The 22,020-nt window shown below is 35.9% G+C and overlaps 2 protein-coding genes across 2 annotated transcripts in view; one reads left to right on the top strand and one right to left on the bottom strand.

Annotated features, from left to right (window-relative positions):
* The window catches only part of dlgap2a (discs, large (Drosophila) homolog-associated protein 2a), a 1,338,703-nt gene that overhangs the window by 1,219,457 nt on the left and 97,226 nt on the right, over nt 1-22,020 (bottom strand). The window contains exon 2 of the mRNA XM_039747697.1: nt 13,156-13,210. Coding sequence (XP_039603631.1) covers nt 13,156-13,210 — 55 coding nt within the window. The remainder of the gene's footprint in view (nt 1-13,155; nt 13,211-22,020) is intronic.
* On the top strand, nt 1,229-13,036 carry LOC120525430 (E3 ubiquitin-protein ligase TRIM32-like). The gene is made up of 2 exons (XM_039747700.1): nt 1,229-1,670; nt 10,627-13,036. Exons 1-2 carry the CDS (start codon nt 1,306-1,308, stop codon nt 11,906-11,908), a joined length of 1,647 nt encoding a protein of 548 aa, XP_039603634.1. The 5' UTR covers nt 1,229-1,305; the 3' UTR covers nt 11,909-13,036.

The raw sequence follows: 22,020 nt of genomic DNA on the forward strand, positions 1-22,020 counted from the left end.
CTAACACCAAAAAAGAGACAGACTAATTAGAGTCCCTCTTTTAGATCTGCACAGTTAGATCCATAACTGAAGTTGACAAATTTCCTCTTATAGACTGACACCCTTGTGATAATATATGAAACCTTGCCTATGACTAGAGCTGGACCTGGGAAGAAGGGAGTCAGACAATGTTAAGCAGTGGCCCGCCAATCCAACAAAGTTTTGTAAGATATATTCAAACAGAACAGCAATACAGGTTCTGAAGGGCTAAGGAATATCAGCAATGGTCAATGGTTACCACTGATGATTCTTCACAGCCTACACTAACACTTTATATTGTCTAAGATGATATAAAATCTTCTGAATCTAAAATCAACCTATAAACAAAATGTGAAAATTAGAAATTTAGGGAAGAAAGAGTCAAGCCATTTGCTTAGCTTTTTTTTTAAATCTCTGGATGTGTGGAACATGCTGCAATTGTGCTGACTAATTTTGACTGCCCAATTTCATGAATATAACATGCAGTAGAGAAGCTTTGGCCTGCCTACAAGAAAACTGCAAGCATTCCTTAAACTCCCACTACTAGACAAGCCTTCTTTTTAAGGATAATGCTGATGGTGTCCTGCTAAATTAAATGCAGAGTTTTCTTTCAAGAAGTCCAGTTACAATCTCTTATTGATTTCTCTCAGGTGAGACAAGAATGTTGGACAGATACCCCTTTTTTCTCTGGAACAGTAAAACTCTTCCAGGACTTCCTTCTTTCTAGCAGGGTAGGTCACATTGAATGCATTGTATATGTTTGGGTTATGCTGCTATGCTTCTGTAGGAAAAGCCCATTTATTATAATTGCTAGGTGTAACCAGAATATCAGCATATTAAAGATTCCAGCCTGTGCCATTTATGATACAAAAGCATTTACTCAGACTTTAGGCACAAGTTTGAACTTGTTCTAACCTCATCAAAGATTTCATGTTAAAAAGTAAACAAATGATTAGTAAAGTGATGGATCTTGCACACGTACCACTCTAATTTCACTTTCTTAGGCTCCTTATTTGTTCAAGGTAAATATTTGCTTTTCCCCTGTTTAGCTCCTGTAATAGTAATAATAAAAAAAAAATCTTGCTTGATGAAGCGTCGCAACCAAACAAATAAACAGTTGCCATGCCTCTGTTTCTTTGCTAAATTATATAAGCTCAGTACCTGGAGCCGATTTCCTCTAGATAACCATTCTTGCTGGGAAGGAATTATGGCATTTTGTTAAATGAAGTGTTACTGAAATAATTTCTATCTAGCAATACGCACAGTGTGAACTACCTGACAAGTAAAATGGCCATGAACGTCTGTAATCTCTCAGTGAATTCAATTTTGGCATGTGCTGTCTGCACTGAGCTGTATAATGAGAAAGAGCTGAGACCCAAGCTGCTGCAGTGTGGACACACTTTCTGCTTAAGATGCCTCACAGAAATTCTAAAAGGAGCTAGCAAGCAGAGTTCTGATAACAGGGACTCAAAACTCTCATGCCCAAGCTGCAGACAAGAGACATCGCTTTCAACTCTCAGTGCCCTGGACCTCGCTGATAATTTTGCAATCATAGAGTGCTTAAGTAGTGCCAAAGGAGCTAATGAAGCATGTTGTTACTGTGAAAAGCATCCAGATGAAAGAATCAAATTCTTCTGCTTGCCGTGTCACAGGTTTGTGAAATAGATGCTTGACTACCTTTATCAGTACTTACAAAGAGCTTGTTAGACAAGTGTTAGTGCTATTTACACTGCATGTCTCATCTCGGAAAAATAGATTGAATAAAAAACAACAATGATATTTCACCTGTTTGTTTTTGTACAAATGATGAATTGTGTCAATTCAGATAACTTTGATTGAATATGTTTAGTTTTTGTTAATTTTATAGAACATATGAATTAATCAAATAAAGCAAGTAGAACTTAACTAAAATAATACACTGTTTGTCTATGGTACTTGATCTTTATTCTTGTAAGTCATCATAGTTGAGATGAATACCATAGAGATTGCCAGTAAAAGAGGGTACAATTGTTCATTGACTAGAGAAGGTCATCTGTTACTGCACAGCCATTTTCTTTTAATATTTGGTACTATGTTTATTAATCTAGGTATTAATATCCATATATAGATGGACGTTTCCAGAGGTGACTTTAATACCATTCTACATCGGCAGGAAGATGTGATCTCTTGCCCTTACTAACCTCAGTTAGGCCCACTACAGACCTCATTCCCAGTTTCAGCTTTCTCCACAGAAATATCTTGTATGTTTTTTCATATTCTTGTATGTTTTATTTCTTCAAGCAGTTCTTTTTTAAAGCAGTTACTCAGAATATAGATCTACATGATTTGTTCCTAAGACACCTTGTAGATTTATTGAGGTTCTCTAAGTGAACATAATAATGTAGTGAACATAATATCTAATTACAGTACATCCATGCAAAATACATTCATATTTCACAGTGAGGATAAACTCAAAGATGCTAGTGCATTGTGTTGAATTGTACACTTTAGTTCTTATATTTATATAACTAGATCTTCCACATGTTAATTGATAATTTAGGGTTCATATTATACTTGTAATTAACATAGATTTAATATGAACTCAAAAAACAGATAAAGCTTAACATGCGTTTTATGTTTTATCTACTACGGCATAAGCCATTCAAGCAGGAAATGCTTTGATATTTACTCTTTTTTTGTTTTAGGTAGATCTTCCCGTGTTCTCTGTTAAATTCTTCTTCATATTCATAACCCTGCATTTGTTGTGCCATTCACTGTGCCACACATACTTTCAGTATTAACCCAGATCATACATGTCTAAGAAATACTACACTAAAAAAGTGAAAAGTATATAAATCATGACATTAAATCTAGTTTTCCTAGTTTAATTGTATTTATGATTGTTTAGCTTACATTAAGAAACCTTGTCAAGTAAATTTTGCTTACCGCTTCCACGATTTTTTTTTGCTAAATACAAGCAAAACAACTCCCATTTAAAGTATTTTTGTGTAGTTTTTGCATATGCGCTTTAATGCAGTGCAGTAATGAAAGGACTGCTATACAACCAGCACATCAAGAGAGATAAAAAAATAAATTAAATCCTTAGGAGCAGTTATTCAACAGCATAAAACTAAATAGTAGATGCTCAGTTTCACTACATATACTTGTTTTGAATAATTTACCATGACAGTTATTTTGTAAGTCTCAGTTGTTATTAAAATGATCAGAAATATCACATGGCATCTAGTTGTCAATGAATACAGATAGGTTTCTTAAGTGAGAATTCATAATCCTGCACCTAAAATGGAAACATTTACAAAAAATTGAGTTATAGAGATAATGTATAGTAAGCAAAATATTAACTATTTTCAGTCATTATCAATAGCTTGGGTAGCACAGCTATGCCTGACCAGCATATGGAGTTTTCATATCCATTCCTGCACGGGTTTCTCTCTTGGTATTCTAGTTTTATTCCCACATCCAATTGACAAGTGCATTATAGTTGGAAAATCTGGACTAGACTTGGTCCTTGCATGGGCAAGTATGTGATTGTGCTTGTCAATGAATTTACAGTCTGTGTAGAGTTAACAACAGTTTAATTTAAATAATGATCAATCCAAATTTGCATAATTCAGAATTAAAAGCACAAGGGCAATTCTTGGATGTAAAGGGTACAGAGTAGGAATTAACACTTGAGGTGGCACCAATCTATTAAGGGACACATGCTGTTATACAGGGATAACTTAGAATTGCCAATTAAGAGATTAGATAAGAGATTTTTATTGTCACATACACTGAGAGAGCACAGTTAAATTCTCGTGCCACACTTGCAGGAGAAGTGTATGGAAGGGGCATATACAGTACTGCTTAAAAAAATTAAAGTAACACTGAAAACACATCAGATCTTAATGGAAAAAAAATCTTGCTGGATATCTATACTGATATGGACTGGGTAATGTGTTAGGAACAAAAGGATGCCACATCGCTTCATGGAAATGAAAATTATCAACCTACAGAGGGCTGAATTCAAAGACACCCCAAAAATCAAAGTCAAAAAATTATGTGGCAGTCTAGTCCATTTTGACAAAATTTCATTGCAGCAACTCAAAATCGTACTCAGCAGTTTGTATGGCCCCCATGTGCTTGTGTGCATGCCTGACAACGTCGGGGGTGCATGCTTCTAATGAAACGATGGATGGTGTCCTGGGGGATCTCCTCCCAGATCTGGACCAGGACATCACTGAGCTCCTTGTCAGTCTGAGGTGCAACCCGGTGGCGTGGGATGGACCGAAACATAATGGCCCAGAGGTGTTCTATTGGATTTAGGTCAGGTGAGCATGGGGGTCAGTCAATGGTATCAATTCCTTCATCCTCCACGAACTGCCTGCATACTCTCACCACATGAGGCCAGGCATCGTCATGCACCAGGAAGAACCCAGAACCTACTGGACCAGCACAGGCTCTGGCAATGGGTCCAAGGATTTCATCCCATATCTAATGACAGTCAAGGTGCCGTTGTCTAGCCTGTAGAGGTCTGTGCATCCCTCCATGGATATGCCTCCCCAGACCATCACTGACCCACCGCCAAACTGGTCATGTTGGACGATGTTACAGGCAGCATATCATTCTCTGAGGCTTCTCCAGACCCATTCACATCTGTCACATGTGCTCAGGGTGAACCTGTTCTCATCTGTGAAAAGCACAGGGCACCAGTGGTGGACCTGCCAATTCTGGTATTGTTTGGCAAATGATAATTGAGCTCCACAGTGCCGGGCGGTGAGCACAGGGCCAACCAGAGGACATCAAGCCCTCAGACCACCCTCATGAAGTCTGTTTCTGATTGTTTGGTCAGAGACATTCACACCAGTGGCCTGCTGGAGGTCATTTTGTAGGACTCTGGCAGTGCTCATCCTGTTCATCCTTGCCCAAAGGAGCAGATATCGGTCCTGCTGATGGGTTAAGGACCTTCTACGGCCCTGTCCAGCTCTCCAAGAGTAACTCCCTATCCCCTGGAATCTCCTCCATGCCCTTGAGACTGTGCTGGGAGACACAACAAACCTTCTGGCAATGGCACGTATTGCTGTGACATCCTGGAGAAGTTGGACTACCTGTGCAACCTGTGTAGGGTCCAGGTATCCCTTCATGTTACCAGTAGTGACACTGATTGTAGTCAAATGCAAAAATAGGGATGAGCCAGATGGCTGTCATCAGAGATAATGAATTCAGATCTCTTCAGACATCTGATGGAATAGATGCTAGGATGCATAGGATGCCTATCTGGGGAGGATGAAAGCCACTATCTAAATCAAGCGGACTCTATGGTAAACTGGTGCAATAAAAACTCTCTTACTCTGAATGTAAAAAAGATCAAAGAAATAATACTGTATTTGATTTTAAGAGGCAGAAATCTGTATGTTCAATCATTGTAGTTCTGGGACAGAAGGTAGAAATAGTGACTGAGTATAAATACTTAGGAACTAACCTAGATAACAATCTTAACTGGAAAACAAATACAAAAAAAACATTTTCTAAATGCAACCAGCGCTTATTTCTCCTCCATAAACTCAAATTATTTAAAGTAGACAATGACCTCATGTTTTCCTTTTATCTCAGTCTGATCCAGTCTTTGATCACTTTCAGTTTCATTGCCTGGTTTAATAGTCTGACAAACCAAAACTCAAAAAAGTTTACAAAGATTACGAAGTATGCAGCTAAAGTTATTGGAGCTGATGTAGATGATTTGACTAGTGTGTGTCAGAGGGCAATGTTAAAGAAACTGGAAATCATCTCAACTGATGACAGACATCCAGAACTAGTAGAACTAAACTTCAGTAAATCAGGAAGGATAGTCGCTTTGAAAACCCACACAAATCGCTCCAGAAACTCCTTTCTTCCTAGTGCCATATGACTTTTCAATAAGAAATCTTGACGATAATGATTAAGGTTTTGATATATATCCTGTAAACGTATTTTTTTTGGTGTAAATATGTATTATCTAACTGCCTTATCTTAACCTTTCTTGTTTCTATTTCTCTGTTTTATTTCATTCTGTCTGTTATTAGATGCAACTGAGAAGGCAAATTTTATGTTTTCTTGTGTAAACATGACTAAATAAAGAAACCTTAAACCTTAATGTGTACACTCCATACTGAGAATAAGCGGGTTAGTAAAAAAAAACAGAGCTATGAAGTTATGAAGCAGCATCTCTACTAACTGTACCATAGATTTACCCAATAATTAAGATGATTAACACAAATAGTATACAGCAACAAAAGAACCTTCAGCACAATCTGCACAGCGCCTCTGTTAGTTCTAAACAGAATTACAAGAAATATATATTTTGTGAATCAATTTAAATAACATAAACAGTAATTTTCCCCTAAAACTGCAATGGGCTGATCTAATATTAAACAGTAATTTACTTTATTTACTTATAAATTTAACTGAATTTCAATCCACAAGATAGAGAGCTACCATATTCATTTTATTCAGCTTATGCATGCCCATTGCAAAAAGACAACTGGCAAAATATTTTTAAAGAAATTAATTGAATAATCATTGTTGCATTTAAATGTTGGATAGTTTAATTAATATGGTGATGATTCATTAGCCTGAAAACAGTTATGTATTTTTGCAGTCCTTAATTAGTGTGCCGGCAGCTCTCAGTGCTCTGTTTGTATATTAACTCTGATGACAGTTGCTGCTCTTGTTCCTGTTCAGGGATTTCTTTTGCATTATATTTTGCAATAGATTTTTAATTCTTTTCTTCATTTCTAATAATATCGTAATTTCACAAAGCTTGCTTATCGTCAAGTGATAAAGTTATCAATGGCTGCGGCCTTCTATTACAGCAAATATTTTTGGATGGTGGCCCTCCTCCCTTTATTTGGTTGGAACCTGTTACTAGTCTGAATCTTACTTATGAATATAGTAGCAAATGTAAACTTCTGTTAGCAGTACTCTGCTTGCTGAATTCAAGAAATGTCATTTGCTCAAAGTAATGTGTTAGGTCTGATGTGAGCTAGATGTGATCTTTAAAGGGACACACTGACAAATGTCCAAATAGACAATTTCCTGTAATTGTTGCTTCAGTGGTACTACATGTTCTTATGATTACAGCTTATTTAAGTAATCAAAAATAAAGGTTTACCACTCCCAACGCCAAGATTTCAGCAAATCGTTCATACACTCTGTTATCCCTCTGTGGTTAACACTGCTTCCGAACAAAAATTAATATGTCACATATGAGCTGCATATGCTTTTTAAAAGTATAGTTCCAGGCCTTACCATTTTCTTTACAGCTGATATGACTATGATTAATAAAACTATTTATTAAAAATACTGAAAATGATTACGCTGTACTTGACAGATTAAAAATGGATAACTTTATACAGAACATATGCATATACTAATAAAATGATTACTTGTGCAGAATCATACAAAAAATGTAAGGTAATTTTGCAGAATTATATTGTATATAATTATATTATATATAATGTATAATGTATCATAAAACATTTTAAGCAGACTGATGTCTTATTCATGTCACTGTCGTTTTGACTAAAAACGTGGGCATACATTTCAAAACACAACATAATAGCAATACTTAAACCATTGCAAAACCATGGGTACAAAACATCTTCACTCCCTGTAGTGGACTTCATGGATTGTACAGTTGTAACTGATGCTAAGATCTACTTGTTCCCTAGACCCAACTCTTACCTGGACAAGCACTGAGGTCAGGATTTCTCCATTGCCATTAATACTAGCCTCTCCAGATTAGGAGCAAGCTCATTGAAATGCAGTTAGTTGTCATTATAGTGTCCTGGATCACTGATTATCTAACTAACAGTTTGTGTGGACTAAGACTGTGTATTGGATATTGTATTCAGCAACATGGAGCAGCTGTCCTGTCTTCCTTGTCACCCTCAACTGATTTTATGTATAGTACAACTCCAGTTTATGCCTAATATGGAAGTTCTTAGATCTATCTATCTATCTATCTATTTATCTATTTATCTATTTATCTATCTATCTATCTATCTATCTATCTATCTATCTATCTATCTATCTATCTAGTTAGTATCATTAGTGTGTAATGCAGTGAATATGTAGCACAGTGCAGTGCATTTATTCCACATCTAGAAATTTACCAGAAACCTTATGAAAATAATGCACCATAATAATCATTTAATAAATGATATGTTGTAATACACATGACTATACATATACAGTTTTAAATTATCAACTAGAATAAAGAAGTTTGACCAATAATTCACATCCTCATTAATAAGCTAGAATACAACATAAACAGTTTCCAAAGTCCATTGTAATTGAAATATCAGAATTGCAGACAGACAAATCAACCAGTAGAATACAGTCTACAAGCTTCTAATTTAGCAGTGACACAGTTGTCGCTATTTTGTATAGTCTATAATCCATAAAACAATGCCAGTATCTCCTGATTCTTTTATGGCAGAATGAAACTGATGAACTGAAGGAAACACAACCAAACTGTCATACCTCATTCAAAGACTCTGTCCACTGAATAATAGTATTTGTATAAGTAAAATAAAATATACCAAGAAATAAATTTCTTCTGTTTTTAGGGTTCCCTCTTAAGTGGGTTATTATAGAGTTGCTCGGAATATGAAATGGATCATCTCTGTGTGAGTGTGTGGCTCTATAACTAACCACTTTGAGACTCATTTTCCCAGAGGGCTTTAGAAAGACCATTTCACATAGTGCACTGTAGTTTACTTCTTGTTTAACATATACAAATTAGTCTTACAAATTCTAAAGATAGGCAAAAAAATAATTGTGGGAAAGCAGAAATACTTCTCTGAGGCTGTCCATACTTTTCTACATAAAACTGTTGAAGGTAATAGGAGACTGATATGTACAATAGGCATTTACCCAGCCTTCCTAAACATGTGAAAAAGCTCATAAAATGTCATGTTTGACTCTCGGTAAAACAAACAAAAGACAGATTAAGAAATGTAAAACTCAAAACTCTGAAGCCTATTTGGCCTTAATTTTACAGGCTATCAACCCCTCTAGGCCCATCATACTACAATAAAACACTCACTCTCACCTCCTTCCTATCTCTGAGCTTTTGCCACAGTTTTGCCTTCTGATTGTAGACTGTATTAGCTTCTGGTTCAAAGTAGTTTTTGACAGTAGTCAGATGTACCAGTGTTTGGCACAGACCCCCCAGGCTATTAGCCCTCTGGCAGCTCCTGTTGTTTATTATACTCCCTTAGCCTTTTAAAGCCCATAGTTGACTAGATGTATTTATGGCCTTGCTTTTTTTGGATAGCATAACCTAGGCTGTTTTTCCTTAAGCTTCCTGAGGACTACTGCAAGCCTCCAAGGCACCACACCGTTTTCTTTTATTCTAGATGGAATCTGATTTTTTTTTTCTTTTTGAGGCACTGTTTTTGATAAGACGTGTGCAGAACTGTAGCGCCTCCTGTCTGTTTACCACTGCCATTCAGAAGTTTGCTATAATAGTCGTTTTGAAGTCCTATAACTGAGCAAAGTAATTTGTGAACTATTCCTAATTCATCCAGGTGATATCTGGATTCCAAGAAACAACTTACTAGCCTAGAATCCACTCACATTAGATATAAAGGATGAATATATTCATGTAATCTCTATCTTGTAGTCTATCAAAGTAGAACAAGCCTATGTGCAATCCAGTGATGCTCGCAAATGTTAACTATGACCCAATAAGTAGCGATTTCATGTTTTTATAAGGTATTTGTTTTTGAGAGAATGCTTTATGAAGAAATCAGCAACCACTATAGCAGTTGCCTTGAGACACTAATCAATAGTTTTATTAGTTTAATAATTAAATTGTGATAAGTATTGCAACTTGCTATTTTTTGTTGGTTTGTGCTCTGACCACTGAGGACTGAGAGAGAAAGACTGACATACAGACAGAAAAGAAAATCTCTAAAATCAAAGATACACAGATAACGAAAGTCAATACAGTATGTATGTAGATAGATAGATAGATAGATAGATAGATAGATAGATAGATAGATAGATAGATAGATAGATAGATAGATAGATAGATAGTCCCACAGTGCATATATGCTTTAACATTTTAGAATAATGCAATTTTTTTGCTTTCTATACTCATATTTTAAGTCAGCATAATTAGGACAACATGAGGTAAATTAAAGCTTGCATTTTGGTTGTAAATCTTTTTCAGTAAGTGAAAGAAAGTTGTAACTTAAAGACATAGGCAAAGACATTCTATTTGAATTTTCTCACGGTAAGTTCTCTGAAAGAGTTCTAAATAAAAACCAAGGATAAAAAGTATGGAAATATTTCTGTAAGAGTTTATATTACAGAGTTCACTCACCATGATTTCTATCTGTTCTGGCTGCACACCAATTACTCAGTAGCACTTTAATGAGCTACATATAGCCAAAATGTGCAAGCTATGTTGACATTTGCTATTAATGGTACAATAATTACAAGCATAACATTAATAATGATGTTGTCTCATTCTTTTAAATACATAATGCTCTAAATCAAACAATTCTGTATGTTAAAATGACATTCTAAACACACATAGCCAGTTGCTTAAATATTTTCTTGTTTCTATTTCTTTTCAAGGTTATTATGCCCTTGTTGTGCACTTAAACACATGTCACAAAATATTCACAATGTCGTAAAAGTGGAATCAGCAGCATTGAGATACAAACAAAAGATCCAGGAGGCTTTAGATTATTGCGAGGAAAAGCGACATCTTCTAGAGAAGATTGTACAAGAATCACTTAATGAGAAGAAACAACTTTCAGTATTTACACTGTCCCTGAAGCATCTAACAAAAAATATATCAGACACGGAGTTGTTGTCTCAGAAAGAAACATTGATTCAGCTAGAAAAATGCATGTCCCGGAAGCAAATTCCAGACCAGTCACAATCAAGCAAACTAGAACATATTGCACAGAAAATGAAAACAAGAAATGATCCAACCCCTCCTGGATTCTGGGATGCTTCAAGTTCAGAAGAAAATGATAGCAGCACTAGAAATTACCATCGAGAAAATAAAAATTTTTCATGCAGAAATGTAAGTGAATTGCTTAGTAATGGAAGAACTCAAGGATGCTTACTGAATCCTATTGGAGTGGCAGTTACCGATGATGGATTTGTGTTTGTTACAGACAAAAGTGATGAAAGAGTAAAAGTCTTTGATTATTCCATGGAACTCTTATGGCATTTTTCAAAGACAGCACAGCCACAGTATAATAAACCATGTTTCCCAGCTGGTATTGCTATTTCTAGCCTTGGATATTTAGTGGCAATAGCAGAACCCATAAAACAGCAAGTTTCTGTGCATGCAAGGGATGGGCGAAAAATCTTCTCTTTAAAGCAGGACTGGCAATGCCCTTTTGGAGTTGCTGTAAACACAAAAGGTCAGATAGTTGTGACTGACAAATGTGAACATGGCAGCTTTTACATATTAACTGTGGATTGGACATGTGGTAATATTTTACATATTAAAGTCATTGATGGTTTATACCAGCCATCTTTTGTGGCTTGCAGTAAAAAAGATGACATTGTGATTACTACAAGTAACTCAGTCAAGGTGTTTGATGTTACAGGATCCCTCCGTTTAACTATAAACCATGAACTTGGAAGTAATCACTTTTTATATAGTCCCAAAGGGGTGGCATTTGATAACAAAAACAATATTATTGTTTCTGATTACTATTCAGGAAAGGTGGTTCTGCTAAATAGTGAAGGGAAATGGTTAATGGATATAATATCAGGTCTTCAAGGACCACAAGGAATCACACTAACACCCAACGGTTTGCTTGTTATCACAGAATCTCTGAGTCACAATATCAGCTTGCATCACTTCCAATATACCAACAACCATAATGTGTTGTGACTTAGTACACCAAAATAATGAGAAATCACTACTCTTTTTCAAAGCCAAAAAGAGCATTTAAGGCCAAACACATTTTCTTAGTATCTTAGTAACCCTTAAATACCACTGATGTGGAAATGGAAAAGATGAGCAGTTTTATAAGACATAATACTGTACATGTCATCAGTATTTGCAAAAAGACAGCATTGCATATTTTGGTAAAGTCCATTTAATGAAACTGTTAAACCCACCAGAAATGAAATATCAAATCCACAAACTTTATATCAAAAAACTCAATTAAAAAAGTGCACTCTAATCAGTCCATTCCAAATGTATCAAGTAAAAACTGATATGTGACAGCAGAAACAACACAATTATTAACATTAATAGCAAAAAGTTAAAGAGGGACAGTCTTAATCCCAAGACATTTTTGTCATTTCTTTTGTGCTGTCCCCAGGTATTTTATAAAGCTCAGCAAATCTGAAAGTTGTACACAGTAGGAGTGTCATATAGAAAATAAGCCTGACATGTCTGAGAAAATACTGACATCTGTTCTTCTTATATATTTATTAACAGGATTACACTATGGTAAAAAAAAAAAATGAAAGTGAAATCTGAACCAGTTCAAATTCAATCACTGGGTCTGACATGGCTGCTAGTTGCCTAAACCTATCCTGAGAGAGCAAATTGCATTGTTAATTTTGGGATATGACACTCCAAAATAACATTTTCATAAATTATACAAGATATAGAGAGCTAATCATTAAAACTATACTTCATTGAGGTAGCTACTACAATGAATAGATTATTAAACAATTTTCAATAGTTTTACATTTTTTTTGTTAATTTTGAAATAGTGTATGTGTGTAACCATTTATCCAATGTACAATTTCCAACAAAGCAGTTTTAAAAATATTTCCAGGAAAACTTTAATCAATACATTTTTTTAACTGAGCAAAAAAGTTGCTTTATGTATACATTTTTCCTCGTAAAAACCTCTTATGATAAAATAAATTAGATTATCTTAATGCTGTCCGCTCCAACAAAAATCCTCACACTGAAAATGTAAAAAATGCAGCTAAAATGTCCCTAATGGATCACTGTTGACTCCAGCAACAACAATCCATTAATATAAAAAAGCAAAAAAAACTGTCCAGCATCAAATTGTGGCATACTTATAATTGAAAGCTTTGCGCATCATTTTTTTAATGTAACTGAAAATTACAGTTGATTAACAACATTTTGAAAAGCCTTTTCATGCAAGTTACCTGTATTCCTGTCAGGTAAAATACAGCAATGCTTCTGCAGAATGCTTGGCAAAACCTGTCAAAGCAAAAAAAGAAAATTAGCAATATTAGGATGTGAACTTAACAGAGAGGTATCTGTCACTTGCCTCAATGTCTAAGAGTCCCCAGTCTTTCATAAACTGAATCCACTTATCCTTGTCAGGACTGTGCAGAATAGAAGCCTAATCCAATAGCTAAGACTAAAAGGCTAAACCAATTTTTAGAAGAGGTGATTCTCCATTCCACGGTGCACACAACACATCAGAGCAAACTGGCTGTCACTTACCAGCCATAACTTGTGTTTATTGATCACGGGAGAAAACAGAAAAGTAAACTGTACAAGTATGAGGAATTGTGCAAATTCTTAATCCCTGTCCAGAATTAAAGCTGGGGCTCAAAACTGTGCAACATGAACATTTATGACATTACAAAACAAATGAAAACTTGGATGTATTTTGATTAATAACTTTGATTAACATTAATCAAAACACACGGTTACTCTGGACATTAGCACTGTTAACCAGAGGAAAAAAATACATTGAGAGAAAAAAAAAGATGTGACTGCAAACTGTATTGTATATAAACCCAGTTAATGAAGCACCTATACACTGTAACTATCAATCTACTAAGTAATATTCATACAGATGATAAAAGTTAACTTTATACTTTGACATGTCTATTATTTTTATACCTTAAATGAGTGCATCAGTACACATGTGAAAAACTTAAAAAACTGCCAAAAGACCCACAGTAAAAAATATCCTTACATTAATGATTCTGTGTTCCCAGCTCATTTTTACTTCATTCTCCCAAAGAATGAAATAGATCTGTCACAGTTATATATAATAATATCTCATAATAGACAATATCTGTCATACATTATTAAATGCACTTAATCAGGTGGAGGGTTATTGGGGCTCATCTCTGCAGTACTGGGCAAGAAATAACCCTTCATAAAGATACCAGTCCATCACAGTACATGCTCATATACTCATATACACACGCCATACTTAAGCATGCAGGGCCAATTTAGAGTTGCCAGTTAGCTTAACACATATGACATATGATGGGATATGTGAGGAAGACCACAGTCCACAGAGAAAAATATAAAAAAATAGGGATGGGGAGAATAGGCCAAACACACACAGGCAATGGCTGGGCCTATAATTTAATTTCAGTTTCCTGGATATTCAGTAATAATATATGAATAAAAAGTTCAACATCATCATATTATAAAGAGAATGAAATATGAAATATTTTTAATTACATCCGTATTTCCTTACAATGCAAGCAGAGCAGACAAGACAATCAATCATCAGAGAATGATTGTTCTTTCTGAATTGCACTTTACCTCAGATTTCTTGTGGATATTTACATGAAGTTAATAATTTTAATCTTCCACCGACAAACAGTCTTAATACCAAGGAAAACACCAACAGAAAAATTACCAAATAATTAATAGACCTTGCATGATACTGAAAGGTCAAAAGAAAAGAAAAAGTTCTGCACATCTGCCTGTGTGTTATAAAATAAAAGCTTAAGAAGAGGTGACTGTATATAATTAGCTCACGTATGCCTCTTGGCATTTCTTGAAACAGAATATTAGTTCCTTAGTTGGCTACATATCCTTAATGAAAAGAACTGATTCTTCATTTCCATCTGAAATGTTTTCTCTTTGTATCTTTGAGCATATGACTCTTTTTTTTTTTGGCTGGGAGATATTGTGACTTTCCAAAGAGGGAATCACAAAACCACAAATAACCTTCCTAAAAATTCAAAGAAAGCTACTAAATTAAATATTTAAAAAATTACATGAAAAGAAAAATTAAAGGAAGACTCTGCCAAAAATTGGTAATTTTTATATGTTATTTACCCAGTGTCCTGCGGTGGGTTGGCACCCTGCCCAGGATTGGTTCCTGCCTTGTGCCCTTTGTTGGCTGGGATTGGCTCCGGCAGACCCCCGTGACCCTGTGTTCGGATTCAGCGGGCTGGATAATGGATGGATGTATATTTACCCATATGTGTACTTTGCAGTGGTGACCAAAAATGTTATTCTTGTGTTTTCATGCAGAATAGTGAGAAATAAGTTTCTAAGGTAATTAATAAAATATATTTATTTACCAATATTTGGTTGATGTAGATCATTCATTTGGAATAATAACCTAGTCCTAAAATATTTTTTTATGAAGTCAGTTATACATTATATTAATGGGTAGGTTCTTATTATTTAATATTGAAATTTTTACAGCATGGTATCAAAATTTAGAAATAAACTTAACTGAAACCGCACTAGTTTTTTACACTGTTTTTCACACTGGCATTGCATTGTTTTAAGAATACTGGCAAAATATACATTTCAGTTGCTTCTTGACAATGAAAATATTCATCCATCCACCCAATTTGCAAAATAAGCCATTTTAATCTCTGCTATCCTGTTACAGTTCCTTTTCTGTAAATATACTTTATCAACTAGCGCACATTTGCATCCATTTATCTATCCATCTATTTTCCTAACTCATATTTAATTGAAAAGTCTCCACTAAGAATGAATGTTTGAGATCATTGCAGGGCACACTAAACTTTAGAATCACCAAATTAACATAACATGCATGTCTAGGGGAAGATAAGGAAACAAGAGAATCTAAATAAATAAATAAGACACAGGCAAATTAATTATACCTTTATATCAGTTTATTTCCATTAATACTTGATTTTCAATTAAAACGTTTCCTCAATTCCACAGGAAGATCATACTTGGGGTTATCCTGGGGTTAGACCTTTTGACCTAAAAATGAATATTTGTATTTGCATTTAAATATGATTTTATCAATATAAATATAGTATACATCTAGTAGCCTCCAGTGACATGACAGCCTTGTAGCATTACAGCCTAAGACCCTGTTCATACTACTGCCATTCATTTTAAAACACAGAAATTTGTCTCCATTTTCACCTTTCATGCACACTGCAATGGCATTTTCATCACACGAAAACAAATACTTCTGAAAATGTTGTCTAGAGTCAGATACTGATTGGATCCTGGTCATTACAATGTCTCATTACCTGATTGGTCACCCTTCATGGAAGAAACACATATTCTAACAATCCAAGCATAGAGCAGTTGTTTTCTGTGGTGCTGTCTACATTGCTTCCTGAACACGCATTGTGTGATTTTTATAAAGCATGGTCAAGTGATTAGTCACAGTGCCAAACAGGGTCGTCAGTCGTATATATGTGCTCAAACTGTGTGAGCATATTCAGTCCAATTGAGTTCCCACAACCTTGGTGCTCAGATTATATGTATACAATGTACACTCACTGCAATCACTACACAATGGATAAATGGAAAATTGATGGTGACATCAGAAAATCGACCTGTGAGAGCCCTCACACTACAAGACAGCTGACTAAAATTTCTGAAATGACAGTATTTATTACGATTGTGCAATGGAAGCAATCAGGGATTGCGACCATTCTCATATTGCTTGTGAAATAACAGCTGATGAGGCTGAAATTGGGGCTGCTTCAGAAAAACAGTCGGCATCTGCAAATTGGGCTTAAAATGTTGCCAAACTCACACAGCATTTACCCAGTAAAGACATCTATACTACATGCATGTCCAGGGTAGGAGGACAATTATGCCATACTGTAAATGTTTTTGGTTATTTTAGTATGGATGAATATACTTTTGTAATGAAAATGCTAGCATTAATGGTGATCATTTAAAAATGCTGTTTCTAAATTAAAATGTGTTAGTGTGGACCTAAGACCCATAATTGTTCAAGGGAAAAAAAAAGGCAAGCACTGTCACTGACAAAGTTTGCTCACATTTTGAAACATATTTCTGGACACTGCTAAGAGTTTCTTTTCAAACCTGTTGTGAAGTGTCGAATCTTCTTCATGTGCAAAGCATGAGCTAGTTTTGTAAAGGGAGTTAAACACACAGGATGGTACAGTGGCGCAGTGGTAGCAATGCTGCCTCGCAGTTTGGAGACCAAGGTTCACTTCCCGAGTTCTCCCTGTGTGGAGTTTGCATGTTCTCCCCATGTCTGTGTGGGTTTCCTCCTGGTACTCCGGTTTCCTCCCACAGTCCAAAGACATGCAGGTTAGGTGCATTGGCGATTCTAAATTGTCCCTAGTGTGGGTGTGTGTGCCCTGCGGTGGGCTGGCACCCTGCCTGGGATTTGTTTCCTGCCTTGCGCCCTGTGTTGGCTGGGATTGACTCCAGCAGACCCCCGTGACCATGTAGTTAGGATATAATGGGTTGGATAATGGATGGATGGATGGAGTTAAACACACATACTCAAGCACAATTTAGAATGATAAAGTAACCGAACCTGCACTTCTTTGGGATATACAAGGAATATCCACATCGCCCTGGGTAAAACAAACTCAACATATTGTAGGCAGAGATTGGTAATAAAACCACCTTTTACAAAAGTTAGAAGTTGAACCTACTATTTTTAAAGCCTATGGGTATTATATATGTACGGTACAGAAATATTTTTAACTCTTAAATTTAAATAATAGGTAAAATAAATATTTCACATGGCAGTTGCTTCAATGCATTTAGGGGTGTGGTCCTGGTCAAGACAATCTCCTGAACTCCAAACTGAATGTTAGAATGGGAAAGAAAGGTGATTTAAGCAATTTTGAGCGTGGCATGGTTGTTGGTGCAAGACGGGCCGGTCTGAGTATTTCACAATCTGCTCAGTTACTGGGATTTTCACGCACAACCATTTCTAGGGTTTACAAAGAATGGTGTGAAAAGGGAAAAACATCCAGTATGCGGCAGTCCTGTGGGCGAAAATGCCTTGTTGATGCTAGAGGTCAGAGGAGAATGTGCTGACTGATTCAAGCTGACAGAAGAGCAACTTTGACTGAAATAACCACTCGTTACAACCGAGGTATGCAGCAAAGCATTTGTGAAGCCACAACACGCACAACCTTGAGGCGGATGGGCTACAACAGCAGATGACCCCACCGGGTACCACTCATCTCCACTACAAATAGGAAAAAGAGGCTACAATTTGCACAAGCTCACCAAAATTGGACAGTTGAGGACTGGAAAAATGTTGCCTGGTCTGATGAGTCTCGATTTCTGTTGAGACATTCAAATGGTAGAGTCAGAATTTGGCGTAAACAGAATGAGAACACGGATCCATCATGCCTTGTTACCACTGTGCAGGCTGCTGGTGGTGGTGTAATGGTGTGGGGGATGTTTTCTTGGCACACTTTAGGCCCCTTAGTGCCAATTGGGCATCCCTTAAATGCCACGGGCTACCTGAGCATTGTTTCTGACCATGTCCATCCCTTCATGACCACTATGTACCCATCCTCTGATGGCTATTTCCAGCAGGATAATGCACCATGTCACAAAGCTCGAATCATTTCAAATTGGTTTCTTGAACATGACAATGAGTTCACTGTGCTAAAATGGCCCCCACAGTCACCAGATCTCAACCCAATAGAGCATCTTTGGGATGTGGTGGAACGGGAGCTTCGTGCCCTGGATGTGCATCCCACAAATCTCCATCAACTGCAAGATGCTATCCTATCCATATGGGCCAACATTTCTAAAGAATGCTTTCAGCACCTTGTTGAATCAATGCCACGTAGAATTAAGGCAGTTCTGAAGGCGAAAGGGGGTCAAACACCGTATTAGTATGGTATTCCTAATAATCCTTTAGGTGAGTGTATATCCTCATGCAGTGTCTTAAGAAAATATCTTTTTTACAGAATATAAACAAATTTTCTCTTCACTTACCGGAGCAAAAAGTGTGATTTATTATAAAAAAAAAACAGCATTATGAACTAGCTGCTGGCTATATCATTCAATTCAATTCAACTTTTTTTTGTATAGCACTCTTCACTGAGTGCAGGTGAAAAGCGGTGTAACAGGTAAAATGAAAGTACATATTTACAAAGAATTAGCACACAAACACAAAGATCTGCTCAATCATAACAGAACAAAATAGAAACTGATTAATATAAGTGGAAGCCAACAATGCCTGTCCATTAATTAATTGTTGAGCTTCGTCCAGTTAACAATGAAAGAGGTTTACATCTTGCTTGAAATAGGGGCCTGAGCTGCCTTGAAAGCTTGCAAGCTGCAATCTTTTTAGGTAGCCAGTAAAAGGTGTCATTTTGCTTGACTTCTCATCAGAATGGAGGAGAGGAAAAAAAATCCAGTCAGCATCATCCTTGGAGGAAAAAAATCTCTGCGGGGTTTACAGCTAACTGAAAAAGAGAAAATCAAAGACAAAGTCAAAATCTTTGAAACTTTGGCCAAGTAGGCACTCACCAACCAAGGATTCTACAGTAGAATCTGCGCTGGGTCATGATGCTGTGATTTACAAATGTTTGAGGAGTAAAGCAACTTTAGTTAAACAATAGCTGTTCTGGAATTAATTGTTTTAATTATTTATTTATTTCTTAATAGCTGCAATTCAGTTTTGCCAAAAAAGATGCCATTGCAGTATTGTTTTGTGATGATGTTGTTTAAGCCAGAGCTATTAGCGATAAATCCATTACTTATTCCAAAATGTGCAAATGTGTCCAAATCACCTAGACATTGTACCAACCACATGTGAATGGTGGTGTTCAAGTTTGTCCTTTTTTAAAATTGTTTACTCTTCTTTTGCATTTTAATAAAGTTTAAAGTTTGCGCAAGCATTTTAGGTTTCTGCTGTTTGGAACAGGATCTTATAATGAATGTAATGAATTACATTATTGTAATATATTTTATTGTAAGCACTTGTATACATTTTTTTAATCAAGCAAATTAAATGTGTTTTCTCATCCATTGATATATTTCTCTAAGCGCATTTATTTCAACACTTCTCTCTTTTCAAAAGTTTTCATTTGATTGGCCCAAATTTGTTGTCCATGATAAATTCTCTCCTCACTGGTTTTGTTCAAACTTAATGCAAGTGTGCTATTGTGCAATCTTTATTGGAAAAAAAAAAAAATTGAATCCTTGTGCTTTTAATAATCGGAGACCTATCTCTAAGCTCCTATTCCTAGTTAAAATTTTAGAAAAGGTAGTCGAATCACAGAAGACTGCTTTTCTTAATAAAAAATAAAATTTTATATCCATTAGAGTCTGGCTTTAGGAAATAACATTCCACAGAAATGACACCTCTTATGGTGGCTAATGACCTTCTGATGGCTGCTGATGTGGGTGGGGGGGAATGTTTCTTGTACTTTTAGATCTTAGTGTAGCATTTGATACTGTAGACCACATACTTCTAATTAACAGGTCAAATCATTGCGTGGTGTCATGTGGCATGCCGCAGGAATCTGTTCTTGGGCCAATGCTATTTTTTTATACATTCTTCCTTTAGCTTAAATTTTAGGTTCTTTAAACGATATTTCATATCACATTTATGCTGACAATATTCAGCTTTCATGCTCTTTTAAATCACAACACCACCATAAATGATCTGCTCTGGTTGAGTGAAATTAATAAATAGCTTGTTGCTGATTTTTAACAACTCAATTCTAACAAATTGAGGTTTAAGTTATTTCCCTCTTAAATTTGCTCACATAGATCAGTCTCAGGTTATCAGCAGTTTTACTCAACTTCTTGTGTCAAAATCTTGTGTCTTTAAACTGCTATCTATCTATCTATCTATCTATCTATCTATCTATCTATCTATCTATCTATCTATCTATCTATCTATCTATCTATCTATCTATCTATCTATCTATGCGTGCTTCATGTGTTTATACACTGTATGTTTGCATGTGTGTGTGTTTCGTCAGTATGCTAAAGAAGGCAGGAGTTTTCCAGGTTGAGAAGGATAATATGCAGTTAGTGAATGATGTCAGAGCAAATCAATACATATAATAAGTGGCTTAGGATGTAGAATATTAAAATATGTGCATACAGATCAAATAACTTAAAATGAAAATAGCTATATTAATATGCTCTTTTTTATATCAATAGTAAATAATATAATGTTTAAAGTTGTGGTATACATTTGGTTTTTTTTTCGGAAAATTAATACAAATGAAACATGACAAGGGGCCATGTTGTGTCATCTACGGCAAAGAATACAAATGCTTTTACATGTACAGGAATATACATATTGCAAACTTCAATACATACAGCAAAATGCTACAGAGCAAAAGGGGAGAAAAACAGAACACTATTGTTACAAATAACACTCACTTCTGTTCACTTCATTAATATTCGCTTACTTGTTTTCGTAACTCATTTACTCCAGTACATGGCGGTGATAGATACCAACTCTGCTGCAATGGATATAAAAAGAAGCAACCTTGGAAAGGAGAGATTATTTTACAAGATCCATTTTTTCACACACACTTGCTCACTCATGCCATATTTAAGCTAACCTGCATATCTTTGGGCTCTGGAGAAAATCAGCTCAGATATGGGATAAAATAAATGTACACTGAACACATCCACCCATTCTTTATCCAACCCGCTATATCCTAACAACAGGGTCATGGGGGTCTGCTGGAGCCAATCCCAGCCAACACAGGGTGCAAGGCAGGAAACAACCCCCTAGGCAGGGTGCCAGCCTGCAGTACACTGAACCCTTCACTCTGTAAACAAGAAGCAACAGGAATCATGCCTATGAGAGGCTAGAGGATATTATGGTCCAGGAAATGTGATATAGCTGAATAACATGCAAAGGTTTAGAAACAGGAAGGTCAGTCCAAATCTATAAATAAAAACCAGAAATCATATTCTAATATGTAAAACACAAAATTCTTTAACCAGAGTTCAAAATGGAAAGCAGACAGCACCTCCAACAAAGAGAGTTTTTATCTAAAATCTCGGACACCTGCACAACGCTGACCTTTATATGGTCATGC

This window comes from Polypterus senegalus, chromosome 3 (genome assembly GCF_016835505.1).
Source record: "Polypterus senegalus isolate Bchr_013 chromosome 3, ASM1683550v1, whole genome shotgun sequence".
Lineage (NCBI taxonomy): Eukaryota > Metazoa > Chordata > Cladistia > Polypteriformes > Polypteridae > Polypterus > Polypterus senegalus.